Source organism: Mustela erminea, chromosome 1, assembly GCF_009829155.1.
Source record: "Mustela erminea isolate mMusErm1 chromosome 1, mMusErm1.Pri, whole genome shotgun sequence".
NCBI lineage: Eukaryota > Metazoa > Chordata > Mammalia > Carnivora > Mustelidae > Mustela > Mustela erminea.
Window position 1 is genome coordinate 140,855,944 of NC_045614.1, and position 13,744 is coordinate 140,869,687.

General features: G+C 44.8%; 1 protein-coding gene across 3 annotated transcripts in view; it reads right to left on the reverse strand.

Moving 5' to 3' along the window:
- Positions 1–4,456: 4,456 nt before the first annotated feature.
- ARHGEF26 (Rho guanine nucleotide exchange factor 26) overlaps positions 4,457–13,744 on the reverse strand; it is a 122,904-nt gene continuing 113,616 nt past the window's right edge. For all 3 annotated transcript variants that reach the window (XM_032344463.1, XM_032344454.1, XM_032344443.1), the window contains 3 exons: positions 8,926–8,993; positions 7,269–7,373; positions 4,457–6,684 (listed from right to left, as the gene is read on the reverse strand). In XM_032344463.1, the coding sequence (XP_032200354.1) occupies positions 6,542–6,684; positions 7,269–7,373; positions 8,926–8,993 (316 nt within the window). In that variant the 3' untranslated portion in view covers positions 4,457–6,541. The remainder of the gene's footprint in view (positions 6,685–7,268; positions 7,374–8,925; positions 8,994–13,744) is intronic.

Below are 13,744 nucleotides of genomic sequence, written 5' to 3' on the forward strand. Positions count from 1 at the left end.
GTCTTTTGTCTCTATTTTCTTTTACTTAACACTTATGAGGTATTCATGTTTTTGCATGTATCGGTACTTAGTTGCCTTTTTATCATTTAGTTGTATTGCCTTGTATGGTTAAACCATAGTTTGTTTATTCATTGACTAATTGATGGACCTTTGAGTTATTTTCAGTTTTTTTTTTTTTTTTATTAAATAAAGCTGCTATGGATGTGTGTATAGGAGTCTTTGTGTAGATAAAGCTTTTCATTTCTTTTGGGAAGATACCCACGATTAAGATCATTATATCAGGTGGTAAGCGTGTTTAACTTTATAAGAGACTGCCAAACTGATTTCCAGCACACTAGGTGTGCTATTTTACATTCCTGCCAGCAATAGAGGATGGCTTCCGTGTGTTTCAGATCCTTTCCAGGACTTCATACTTTTAGTTGTTAATTTGGTGGTTTTTAATATTGGCCTTCAGTGAGTGTGGAGTCATAGATCATTGTGGTTTTAATTTGTATTTATTTCTATAATGATAAAAACTAATCTATAGTTTCCTTTTTGTGGGGTAATTCTGGCCTCATAAAATGAGTTGGGAAGTATTAGTCCTCTTCAAGTTCTGGATGAGGTGTATAGAATTGGTGTTAATTCCTTAAATGTTCGGAAGAATCCTGTGAAACCATTTGCACCTGGACATTTCTTTTTCAACAGTTTTTAGACAAATTCAATCTATTTATTAGTTATGGGATTATTTAGAGCTTTGATAGTTTGTGGTTTTCCTTGAATTGGCCCATTTTATCGAAGTTGTTGAATTTAGGAGTCTCGAGTTATTTAAATATCTCCTTATCCTTTTAATGTCTAAGGAATCTAATGATAGCCTTTCATTCTTTTTTTTTTTTTTTTTAAATTTATTTGACAGAGACAGCATGCAAGTAGGGGAAACAGCAGGCAGAGGGAAGAGAAAAGCAGGCTCTCCCCACTGAGCAGGGAGCCCGATGTTGGACTCAATCCCAGGACCCTGGGATCATGACCTGAGCCAGAAGGCAGTTGCTTAACCAACTGTGCCACTGAGGTGCTTCGCCTCTCTTTCATTGTTGACACTGGGAATTAGTCTTTTTATTTAGTCTTGCTAAAAGTTGTATCAGTTGTATTCATTTTTTCAAAGAACCCATTTTTTAATTGAGTTACACCCAACCTGGGACTCAAACCCAGAACACCAAGACCAAGAATCTCACGCTCCACCCACTGAGCCAGCCAGACACCCCTAGTTGAATTGTTTTCTAATCGTTGAGAGTTGAGTTCTTTATATATTTTGGATGTCAGCCTTTATTTGTTTTGCAGGATTTCTTCCTGCTCTGTGGATTATCTTTTCATTCTTTTTAATTTTAACAAAGTTCAATTTATCATTTTCTCTTTCATATACATTGCTTTTGGGGTTGTCAAAAAAGTCATAACCAGGGGCACCTGGGTGGTTCAGTGGGTTAAGCCTCTGCCTTCAGTTCAGGTCGTGGTCTCAGGGTCCTGGGATCGAGCCCCACGTCGGGCTCTCTGCTCAGTGGGGAGCCTGCTTCCCCCTCTCCTTCTGCCTACTTGTGTGTGTCTTTGTCTCTCTGTCAAATAAATAAATAAATTTTGAAAAAAAAAAAAAGCATAACCAAACCCAAGGTCACCTAGATTTTGTGTTACCTTCTAGGAGTTCTATAGCTTTATATTTTTACTTTTAGGTCTAAGCTTTCAAGTAAGTGGTTATTTATTTTTGTTAGTGATTTCTAACCTAAATGTAGTCCTAGAAATCTGTGTAATTTCAGTCCTTTAAAATCTGTTGAAACTTGCTTTATGACCCAGGAAATGGTCAAATGTTTTAATATTGTGTGTTCCTGAACATACATGTTTAAATTGTTGCAATTTCTTGTATATGCCTATTAAGTTAAATTGTTGTTCAGATCTTCCACACTTTGCTTGATTTTTATCTATTATACTTTTATGTAGCAAGAGTTTAAGTGTCATATGCTATGATTTTGGATTTCTTCTATTTCTCCCAAATTTTGTTTTATATCTATTTTTGACATATCTATATCTATCTATATATAGATAAATATCTGTATCTATTGAGACCATATTCTTGGGAGGAATATATGGAATCGTTGTCTTGCTGGTTCAATAAACCTTCCATCATTATCTAAAGCTCTTTCTATCCCTGGTCATACCTTTTATCTTCAAGACTATTTTGTCAAACATTGACAATAGCTCTATGTATTGAATATTGTGATGTTCTGCCCAGATCCTCCCTCAGGATTGAAGGACAATTCCCTTAGCTGCTACAAGTGCTGTCACATGATGGCCTTCACCTGTCAGCCCTCTGCAGGAACTGTCCTCAGCTGGAAAGAGCCACTTTACCCAAGGCCATTTCCTCTCCCCGGGGACAGCCTGCATCCGGTGACCAGTCAGAACAGGTTACAAAGGTCCCCTTGCCAATGCTCCTCTCTCCTCCCTCCTGTGGAACTCCAAATGAATCTTTGCATTCTGTCTCTGTTCTACACGCTTCCCTGTGGGCTCTTCTTCCAGCCTCTCTTCCAGTTCACCAGCTATCTTATCTGTTCAGCCTAGTTCTAGAATTCCTGGTGGTGTTTCGGTTTTTGGTTTGTTTTCCTCTGTTGCTTAGGGTTGTTAATACTATATTGCATTTTTTTTTAAGACTTTATTTATTTGACGGAGATCACAAGTAGGTGGAGAGGCAGGCAGTGGGGGCGGGGAGCAGTCTCCCTGCTCAGCGGGGAGCCTGAAGTGGGGCTCGATCCCAGGACCCAGAGATCATGACCTGAACCGAAGGCAGAGGCTTTAACCCACTGAGCCACCCAGGTGCCCTGTACTATATTGCATTTTAAAGTTTGGCTTTCTCTCTCTAAAAATGGTAGCAATAATTGTTTGATGTATCTAATGATTTCAGTATCTAGTCCCTCTAAGTATCTGTTTCTTCTGTATCACGGATGGCTATGTCTCAAAGTGTTTGCTAATTTGCTGAACCTCTTATGAATTTGTTTTTGGAAATAAGAGAACTGAGATAATGCTAGCTTCCTTCACAATAAGGTTTAACTAACTTTTGTCTGGTCCTTAGTGTGCGAGAAGCTCAGGGAGCAAAACTTGAGGTCCTCCAAGTTCATATCCTCACTCCAGAGTAAGCCCTTTGGGGATTCAGTACACAAGAGTGAGCACCTGAGGCACGGAGCTCTGCCCTGCAGTATTTTGCACTCATGTCCTCTCAGGCAGCTCTGTCTCTGCTGCTTTCTAAAGCCCAGGGAGAGTGTGGCGGCAAAGGGGAATGTATCTTGCTAGTTCCAGAGAAGGTACATCTCCTTCCTTTTCCATCACTAACTTGAGTAAAACTCCAACAAAGGCGGCTTTGATTGGTGTTTCCAACCTCAAGGCTGCATTTTCGTAAATACAAGATAAAAGGAAACTAAGTATCTAGCATTTTAAGGTTTACAGTAGTATAAAGGGCAGAACTTAAAAGATGATCCCCATCATCGCCGTGCCACCCGCTTGGCCCTGTGTCACACCTGTGATTATGTTACATTGCACAGTAAAGGAATTTTGTGTAACTAATTAAGATCACAAATCAGTTGATTTTGAATTAATCATAAGGGTGATTATCCTGTAGGCCTAATGTAATTACATAAGTTCCTTAAAAGCAGAGTTTTCTCTAGCTGGTAGTATAAGATGAAGTCAGATTCCAAGTGTGAGAATGAGGAAGATTCAATATGCACAGAACTGCATGGAACCCATGCAACCCATGATGAGGAATATGAACAGGTTCAAGAAGCTGGGAGCTTCCCACACTCCTGGCAGCCAACAATGAAGCAGGGACCTTGGTCCCACAACCACATGGAACTGAATTCTGCCAACAACAGGTGTGAGCATGAAAGAAGGTAATAGCAAGTTCTGGCTAAGCAAGCAACCAGCTAGCGCTTTGGTGTCAGTGTCAGTTATGAGACCGAAACTCTTAAGCAGAGAACCACTGTGCCATGTTGGCCTTCTTACCATGGAACTGTGAGATAATAATGGATGTTGGTTTCAGCCATTAAGTTTGTGGTCATCCTTATGCAGTAAAAGAAAACTAACACAGGAGTCAGTCTTTTCTTTGCCTTCCACCAAGATTCACAAGGTGGTGAAATTTCACAAGCACAAAGGTTCAGATACTAGGTTGCCAAAATGAGTAAGAGCTAGCAGTTAGGGAACCACCAACTACTTAAGTTATTCTTGTTGTGCAGTTTTGTGGAAATTAGAAGAAACATCAGGGCCCAGCTCTTAAAAATGCTCCAGCCTTCTAAGGCAGCTGATGGCAACATGTACCTGACAAGATCAGTGCCCTTTTATGTTAGCTGTAGATAACCTTCTGAGTAGAACGCCTGAGTTGACCAAACATTTAGCAAATTATATAAATGAATACATGCTATAGTGAATTAAAGCACACAAATACAAAAGAACAAGTATATACAAAATCTTTATAAATTCACTGCACCAAAAGTATACAAGCAGTATCGATTCGTTGGGACAAAAATGAGTGTTTTTGTTCTCCCCAGGTCACTAAATGAATACATTGTACAGTTCTGAGAAGTTATTCGTAGAAACTGAACTAGGTTGGAAAACAGTACTGTCCTATGAAAATGACAATTCATGGTGGAAATGAAACTGGGTATGTTACACACCCGCTGTATAACAACACAACCCAGTAACAGTACTCACCTGCTTGCTGGATGAGGCTTTGATTTATAAAACACCTGTATTTCCAAGACTGTTTAACATCTCTACTTATAAATTAATTCACAGGATTCATACGGTTGCTTTTTAGCTTCAAATGGATATTAGCAAAAATAACAAAATGATCCCTTTGCAAGCAAAACATTTACCTTCTTAAATGCAAACATCACATGAGATTAGAGTACAATTTCTTAACCTCTCCTCTAAAAGGTCTGTGACACAAAACAAGAGATCGACTCCTTGTTATACCAACCTGGAGAAATGTGCTGTGTCCACTGCTCTTACTTCAGTGACTGGCCCAAACCTCAAGGCCCTCAGGGGATTGCCTGTCTCTGACACCCAGAAATGTCTGCGTAAGTCAAGGAGAGCGATCCAGGGACGAGAAGGCCCCGGGTGCACTGGACGGGCTCACAGCTGAGCTGGCAAGACGGGGTGTGTGAGGCAAACACACAGCTCCTACCCTGAGCTTCTGCTTTGCCCGCTTTGCTAATGATTTGGGTACCTGGTTGGCGGGCGGTGGGTGGAATGTGTCACAGATCTGAGTTCTTGAATAATGCACCCTTTGCCAGGGTTTATCACTCTGTAGAAGAAAATGGAATGGAGAGGAACCTACCTGCCAGTAAAAACCACCTTGCCTCCTCCATCTTCCAAACCCTCATTCCCTCTCTATGAAACGAACTATTAAAATCCTCTCTCCTTGCACCAGCGGGAGAGGGAAGAAATAAAGTTCTGCAGACATCCATGGAGGAGAGATCCTCCAACTGCAGCAAGCAAGACCTTTAGTGCATATAAAATGGATTCCCGTTAAGACCAAAATATAATGTTTCAGTTAGATGCCGTGTTGGCATCTTGATTCCTTGGTAGGGTTCTAATTTTACCTTAAGATTGTGTTTTGGCCAATTTCCTGTTTAGAAACAGGAGTAGCAACAGTCAAAACCTTTATTAAAGAAATTATAAAAGGCAAAATTATTAAAGGCAAAGCAGCCTCATGTCAGTTTATCAGCTCATTTGGGAACATTCAAAAAAAAAAAAAAGTAGGACCCTCTCCTATATTCAGGGTTTTTTCACTCATGTGAACCATCTAAATTCTATCTTATTTGAGTAGCCTGAGTAGGGTTTCATTAGGCTCTACTTATTGGAGACCAATACTGGGTAAGATGGATTTAAAAAGAAAATCTCTAAAGTAAGCTTCTCTCCTAATGAGGAAAGAGGTGGCAAAAATTCAAGTGTCAGTTTCCCTTTCCCCGGGAAGAGGTTTAGAAAAACTCAACAGCTCACCTTTTGAGCTCTACAAGTTCCTTGTGAAATGCTCTTAGCATTAGAATCAGATCTAAAATAAAAGAGGCAGAAAAAACATTTACAAAACTGGGCATTCCTTAAACACACAGACTCTTGCTAAGACCGGGAGAACCATACAAAGGAGAAGTTAAAAGGAGGGACAGTAACATTCTCGGCGAAAGAGGAAAAAGAAAACCAGGGCACAGACTCCAATATCCATTTTCCAGGCCAGAAAAGGGTGAGCCCGGCCGGAGCTTCAGCCTCCTGGCCCCCGCAGCAGACTCCCCTCTATCTGCGGGCCTCAGGAAGGCTGCACGTGGACAGTATGCTCCCACTGAGACTTGCGAACTCACTGTATCTGGTAGCTGTTCTCCGGAGAGAGCAGAACCACCTGGCAAGCGTAAAGGCAAGTGTTTCCATTCTTCTAATGAAACGGGCTGCGTTAAAATGAACAACCAAGCCGGCCCAGAACCAACCAGCCGGCCGGGATGTAGTGCAAATCTCGCGCGCTCGTGGAAGGCCGTCGGGGAGGCTACACGTTGGTTTCCAGTCCTAGCAAGCGTCCCATTCTCTCCACGTTCTTGTCAATTGTAGCCTGACAGGTTATCTCCTTGGCACATTCCATAGGAAACCAGCCCCTCTCTCCATCTCGCAGCCGTTCCCCCTCATACCAGCCTGCAAATGAGAGCAGAGTCCCCATGAAATGACGGGGCAGTGGGGGAACCGGAACCCTGCCCGGCTCGGGGAGGACGTGAGCGAACTTCAGAGGCAGCAGCTAACCCCAGCTGGTGTGTGACTGAGGACAGAAGGCCAGCAGACAAGGCAACAGAGGGAAGTGCCTCAAGAAGGAATGAATGACTTACCAGAGGTGGGACACCACCAGGGGCCCCGAAGGGAGCAAAAGAGCCCAGGAGTTGGGCTGAGCTGAGGAAGGGGACGCTACGCATAAAGGGGGGGCAGCAGGAAATTGTTTTGTTTTTTTTTTATGTGAGGAAGAAAGAACCTCTGGAGATGAGCACTTAAGTCACTGGGGGCTAGGAAGGAAGGGCGACCATTCAAGGTTGCTTTTCAGTCATACACCATGTGACTGCATTCCTATTCGAAAACATGAAAAGCAATAGTGTTGATAGAGGAAAGGCAGGTGCATATGAGAAAACCAAAGGCATATGGAATGTGAGCGTCAGAAACAAAACCAGACTCCTCTGTTCTTTGGCACCCCAAAAGCTGCGTGGGGTGTGCCCGTAAGAACCCCCACTCACCATCGCTGACCCGCTGATAGATGAGAGCCACATCTGCCACCTGCAGGGAGAGTTCATCTGGCTGTTTGGCAGTGAACGATCTAATGATTTCCACCTGGGTCAGTGCTGCGAGGGAAAGGGGGGGACACGCTGAGCAGACGAGAGCCAGACAGGTACAAATCAATACTGTATGTTTCCTCAATCTTTCTGTGCAGTTCAAGGCCCGTGCTGGCAGAAACAAGTTAAGCGTCTACCAAACAGAAACTCTGTTCCAGGAACTGTCTTACTTGGCTTAGAGCCTTAGAACTTTAGAAGCTCTGGATTGTGAGAGGCCTTTTGTGATGCACAAACTCCCTCAAATAGAGCCAGGACAAGCTATACACAATAGAGCAGATAACACCCATTGTGCACAGGGGAAACTGAGGCCAGACAGATGAACGTGCCAAGGCCATGCAACTGACACCAACATCTGCAGAACATCCATTCCCCCGGCTCCCATCCACGGGGCTCCCTAGCCGGTCGGCACAGGAAAGCTGCCAAAGATGTTCAGAAAAAAAAGGAGCTCCAAGCTAAAAGTTGGACATTTTAGAGTTCCCCCAAAATGCTAAATCAGAACCAAACATTATAACTTCAGTGACTTGGGACTGACTGACTTGAGTTCTTAATTTGTTCTTTATTAATAATAGAAAACTTTATTATAGACAACTTTCAAACCAATCACTTTAGTTTTGGCTCTAAGCTTAAAGTTGTGGTTTTTGAGCACTCCAAGATAACCAGTTTTGCTGCCCTGGTTCTTTTGATTTGACCTTCCAGCTAGAAATACCCAGAGATGCCTAACATCAAAGTTAAGTCGCTATTAAGCACAGGACACCGCCCTTTCCTGCATCCGTTCCTATGGCCCTAGAAGAACGAAATGCATTTTCTTAATAGTATCACTTTAATAAATAAGGCCAACGGGGCATCTGGGTGGCTCAGTGGGTTAAAGCCTCTGCCTTCAGCTCAGGTCATGATCCCAGGGTCCTGGGATCGAGCCCCACATCGGGCTCTCTGCTCAGCAGGGAGCCTGCTTCCTCCTCTCTCTCTGCCTGCCTCTCTGCCTACTTGTGATTTCTGTCTGTCAAATAAATAAATAAAATCTTTAAAAAATAATAAAATAAATAAATTAAAAAATAAAAAATAAAAAATAAATAAATAAATAAGGCCAAAAGTAATGTAAAGTAATTTTCTTTAGGTTAAAAAATACATTTCAGCTTAGCTTCAGACTGTCGTATGGAGAAGGCTTAAACATTAGACTCTTGTCCATTAACAAGAGCGGAAAATCTAAGAGCTTTACAGGACAAGCAGGGCTTTCGACATAAGCTCTTTAACTTAATCCTGACGATAATCCCGTATTGTATATAGTAATGCAGCTAACTCGCAGGAGAGTAAACAGGCTCAGGAAAGTTTTGCAATGATTTGCCACGTTGACATGACAAAGAACTGCACCTTGGATTTGAATTCAGATCCGCTGGCTTCCAAAGCAGGGATCACAGGGTTCTGTGATGCAGGGCCACAGGAACTAATGCTCGGACAAGAACCACGGAGCAGGGATTGGGGTGGTGAACCATTAACAACCCAGCGTCCAGCAGGGGGCACAGGCCCTCCATGTTCCAGAGCTGGCTGCCCTCCAGGTACTTACAGGTTCGGTCCAGAGGCTGCTTCCCGCTGCTGTGTCCCAGGGCGGTTATCCAGCGGGCTCGCTCACTCCTAAACAGAGAAGGTATATACACCTAAGAGACTCAAGGTGCTGGGACAAAGCAAGCAAAGCCATTCCAGAAAACGGGAGATTCCCTGGAGAGTTATAGGGCTGGCCTTTAGAACAGGGTTATGAGTTAGTTAAGAAAGATAATCCGGGGAATCTAGGCTGAATGCTAGTCATTGCCGTTAAAAAGATTCTGAATGAACTTGGCTACTTATTAAGTGGAATTTCTCACAGAACAGTTTAAGATTTAATAAAGAGATGATTACACCAACACATAATCACATAAAGATATTTAGACTACTCTGTCTGACTCAACATTTCTAAACAGTAAATTTCACTTAAAAAAATTCCAGTAAGTCAGTCTCTCTCCATTCTCTCTTCCTCCCCTACACTCAAAGTATTTCAGGAAAGGTGAATCTAGACATATTTAAAGTTCCTCTTATGGCTGAGATTGCCAAACTTGAGCCTTACTAAAATAAACAAAAATTCTTTGAACTTTCTTAGACTGTTCCCAAATGCTTAAAAGGACTTAATGAACAGAGCCAAAAAAATTTTTAAGGAAAAATACAACTGAGACTTTTTAAATAATAACCTATAATTACATGAAACAAAATAATTATTTAACTGAAGGATCAGAAGACTGAGATAAGCATTATTCCATAACACAGTTATCCCCACTTTTTGATTTGGGAAGTCAAGTATCAAGATTGCAATTAATTAAATTAGGCACGCACGCACACACACAGACTTTAAAGTCTCTTAAGAAGCATGGATTAGGGACGCCTGGGTGGCTCAGCCATTTAAACCCCTGCCTTCGGATCAGGTCATGATACCAGGGTTCTGGGATCGAGCCCCCCCATCAGGGCTCCCTGCTCATTGGGAAGCCTGCTTGTCCCTCTCCCACTCCCCCTGCTTGTGTTCCCTCTCTTGCTATGTCTCTCTCAAAAAAATAAATAAAATCTTTAAAAAAAAAAAAAAGAAGCAGCAGCAGCAGGAGCACTGATCAAACCCATACTATAGGGGCACCTGCGGCTCAGGTCATGATCCCAGGGTCCTGGGATCAAGTCTACATCAGACTCCCTGCTTAGTGGGGACTCTGCTTCTTCCTCTCCCTCTGCCCTCCCCTCATTCTGTGCTCTCTCTCAAAATCTTAAAAAAATAAAATAAAATAAACCCATACTACATGGCAGATGAAGCACTTGACATCCATTATTTCACATCATCCCCCAAAAGGCCGCTGAAAGGATGAGAAGGCTGCATGGACGTCCTGAGGCAAGTGATCCAAACCAAGGTGAGTTCGGACTCTGCACTCGGCCTTCTTAGCAAGGGATGCCTTTATCCCCAGGGCTTGAAAAAAAATTTTTTTTCTTCTGCAACAGCCTGTACCTAAAGGTGCTTCTTGCTCTTACATCACCTTCCCCACCCCTCAGGTATCTTTTCATCTGGGCGGTACAGACTGCTTGCTGGCCTGAGGCACACGCTGTCCCACACCCTTTCCTCCCTGCCCTTTTTTTTTTTTTTAATTATTATTTTTTTATTTGACAGACGGAGATCACAAGCAGACAGGCAGGCAGGCAGAGAGAGAGAGGGAAGCAGGCTCCCGGCTGAGCAGAGAGCCCGATGCGGGGCTCGATCCCAGGACCCTGGGATCATGACCTGAGCCGAAGGCAGAGGCTTTAACCCACTGAGCCACCCAGGTGCCCCTGTCTGCCCTTCTTGCTCTCAAGTAGGACGTTCGTCCTGTTTCTACCCATTAAGCTCACTCCTCATCAACAAAGAACATACATAAAACACTGCACTAATCTTCAGTGTATACAGATCCTTGAGTGGTTTCATAGGTGCACCCGACACCTGTCCCTTCCCCATCAGTAACTGCCCATAGAGGGAACCACCGCCACAGACTAGCTGCACCTGTCTTATGCTTTATGAAAATGGGATCCTACAGCACGTCCACTTTTGTTCAGCACGTCCACTCAGTTCTGAAAACGCAAGCCTCACCTCCTCCAGGTGACCTCCTCAGATGCAAAGCCCAGACCTCCATCCTCAACCAGTCTGTCGGTCCTGCTCCCAGTCTCTCCCCTGCACAGCCCTATCCCACTGCCAGCCAGCTGTAAGCCTCGTGAAGGCAAGCACCTTGTCTGTTCAGTCCCCTGCTGCATCTCCAGAACACTGCCCAGCACATAACGAGGCCTGACCTGAAAACAGCCGTTAACCTAAGGAATCAGTCATCACGCACCGCCCCCCACGGCCTCACTCATCTGTTTCTCCTGTAGGCCATTAGCCTCAGAAGGGTAGGAACTGGGTCTTATTCTAAATCGTTATGGAGCACTGATGCGCCAGCGACAGTACTGTTTTGTATTTTGCAAGTCCCATCAAATTTCATCTTTACAACAATCATGGAAATTAAATAGCAACATCATTATTTCCATTGTGTTGTTCGGAGGACAAAGCTGGTCTGGAAGATTAAGAAGCACTTGCTTCCAGAGACAAGGCTAAGAGGTAGAGGCAGCATAGAAGCCAGGGAGTCCCAGGCCTAAAAGGCGGTGCTCCCTAGCAGGTGCTCACAAAACACTGAAGGAAGTCAGGGAGGGTGGGAACTGCAGTGTGCTGAAAGGCAGACTCCGGTAAGAAACTGAGGCTGGGCCCCCGTCACACCGGTGCGTCAAGGAGTAAGTGATGTGCGCAGTTTACCGAGACACTGATGGTACCGCTTGCTCTTCGAAACCCTGCTACAGGCCACAAAGGGCTTTGGGGAGGTTTTATGAAGAACAACTTTATAAAGCACAACTTTTTATAAAGCACTACTTTATAAAGCACAACCTCCTTTCAAATGATCCCACACATGGGGCGCCTGGGTGGCTCAATGGGTTAAGCCTCTGCCTTCGGCTCAGGTCGTGGTCCCAGGGTCCTGGGATCGAGTCCCGAATTAGGCTCTCTGCTCAGCAGGAAGCGTGCTTCCCCCTCTCTCTCTGCCTGCCTCTCTGCCTACTTGTGATCTCTGTCAAATAAATAAATAAAATCTTTAAAAATAAATAAAAAATAAAATGATCCCACGCAAACACTTCCATCTTTGATACCATCTCTTCGTCGGAAAAGATCTATTTTTATACTCAGGCTCATGTGGAACTTCCAAAGCACAAAGGCAACTGAAAACGAAGTCCTACTTGCCAGATGGAAGACCCATTCACCAAGAGAAACAAAAGGTGACCGTGTGCATCCCTGTGCGCCACAGCCGACCACGTCGGCCTCCTCTTGGCCTCCCACCTCTGCATGGCCCTGACTCCCGTCTGGGGCCCTTTGAGTCCCGCCCTGGGCACAGCCCACTTCTGGCATCCGGTGGCCCTTTTCAGGGACAGCCTGACCCTGCAGCCAGTTTCCAGAAGTCCAGATGAAACCTCTCACTCCCGTGGCATGCTGCCTGGATGCTAATGGCCTCCCTTTGACACCGCGGCCCCTCACAGAGCCTCGAGAGGACAGAACAAGACACTCCTTGTTGCCTTCGCTGAAAGGAGCTGCTTCTTGAAATGGCTTCAATAGAGCCGGTCCCCCACCCCCCCGACCCCCCCCCCACATGCGTCAAAACCGCACAACTTCCCCCCGGGGCCTCCGAGAGCCCTGCCAAGGAGCTCCTTCCCACTAGGAAGCAGAAAGCACTGCATCCCTGAAGCAGGGAGGAGACTCCCTCAACAGAGGAGGGAATTCTAAGAACAAGAGAACCCGGGGCAGAGACATACCCATTCTTAAACTGAGATACAAAGTGTGGGGCTCAGCCGAAGATGCTCTTTTCTCTGGGGACAGGAAGAAACAATCCGTGTGAATTCACAGCCCGCCCCACCTTCTGTTCATAGACCTTTCCCTCTGCCCAAATAAAGTGAGAGAATGAGGAGCACTGCATTCGTGTGGACGTGGGCACATCACCTCCGAGACGCCCGGCCACTGCTTCCGTGGACCACCAACTGCCAAGCCCTGTGTTAGGATGGGCTTGCAAAGTGAATAAAACAGGGTCTCTTGCTCTCAGCAGCCCCCAGCGTGAAGGAGCAGAGAGGAAAGAAAACAAACACACAGAATCCAACACAGTGTGCGACGGGCTATGTGTGGTAGAACATTCTGCTTAAGGCGCTTGACGCCCGCAGAGAGAGAGAAGACCGAGTGAGAAGAGACATAGGACATAAGTATCTGCACTTGAGGCTTCTCCTAAACCCAAGTTCTCCACGCACGACATACCATCAGGCACCCCCAGCTCCCTCCGCAGGAGCCAACTGCGGTCACACAGTAGGCTTAAACTTCACCGCACAAAAGTCAAAGACACGGGGCACCTAGGTGGTCAGTGGGTTAAGCCTCTGCCTTCGACCCAGGTCATGATCTCAGGGTCCTGGGATTGAGCCCCATGTCAGGCTCTCTGCTCAGCAGGGAGCCTGCTTCCCCCTCTCCCTCTGCCTGCCTCTCTGCCTACCTGTTCTCTCTCTTTCTCTGTCAAATAAATAAATAAAATCTTAAAAAAAAAAAAAAGTCAAAGACACAAAGCTGGACTTCTCACAGGCCACCGGACATCTGCTAGAAAACAGATGTGTACCAAGAGCACAGAGACTGGGCTCTGAAACAAAAGACACAGGGCCACAGACAGATCTGGGGACTGAAGAACGTGGGGCATGTCCACGGAGGACTTCATGAAGTGAGCTTTAACCAGCAGCCAGCCCATGGTGGCTTTTTTTTTTTTTTTTTTAAGATTTTATTTATTTATTTGAGAGAGAGCAAA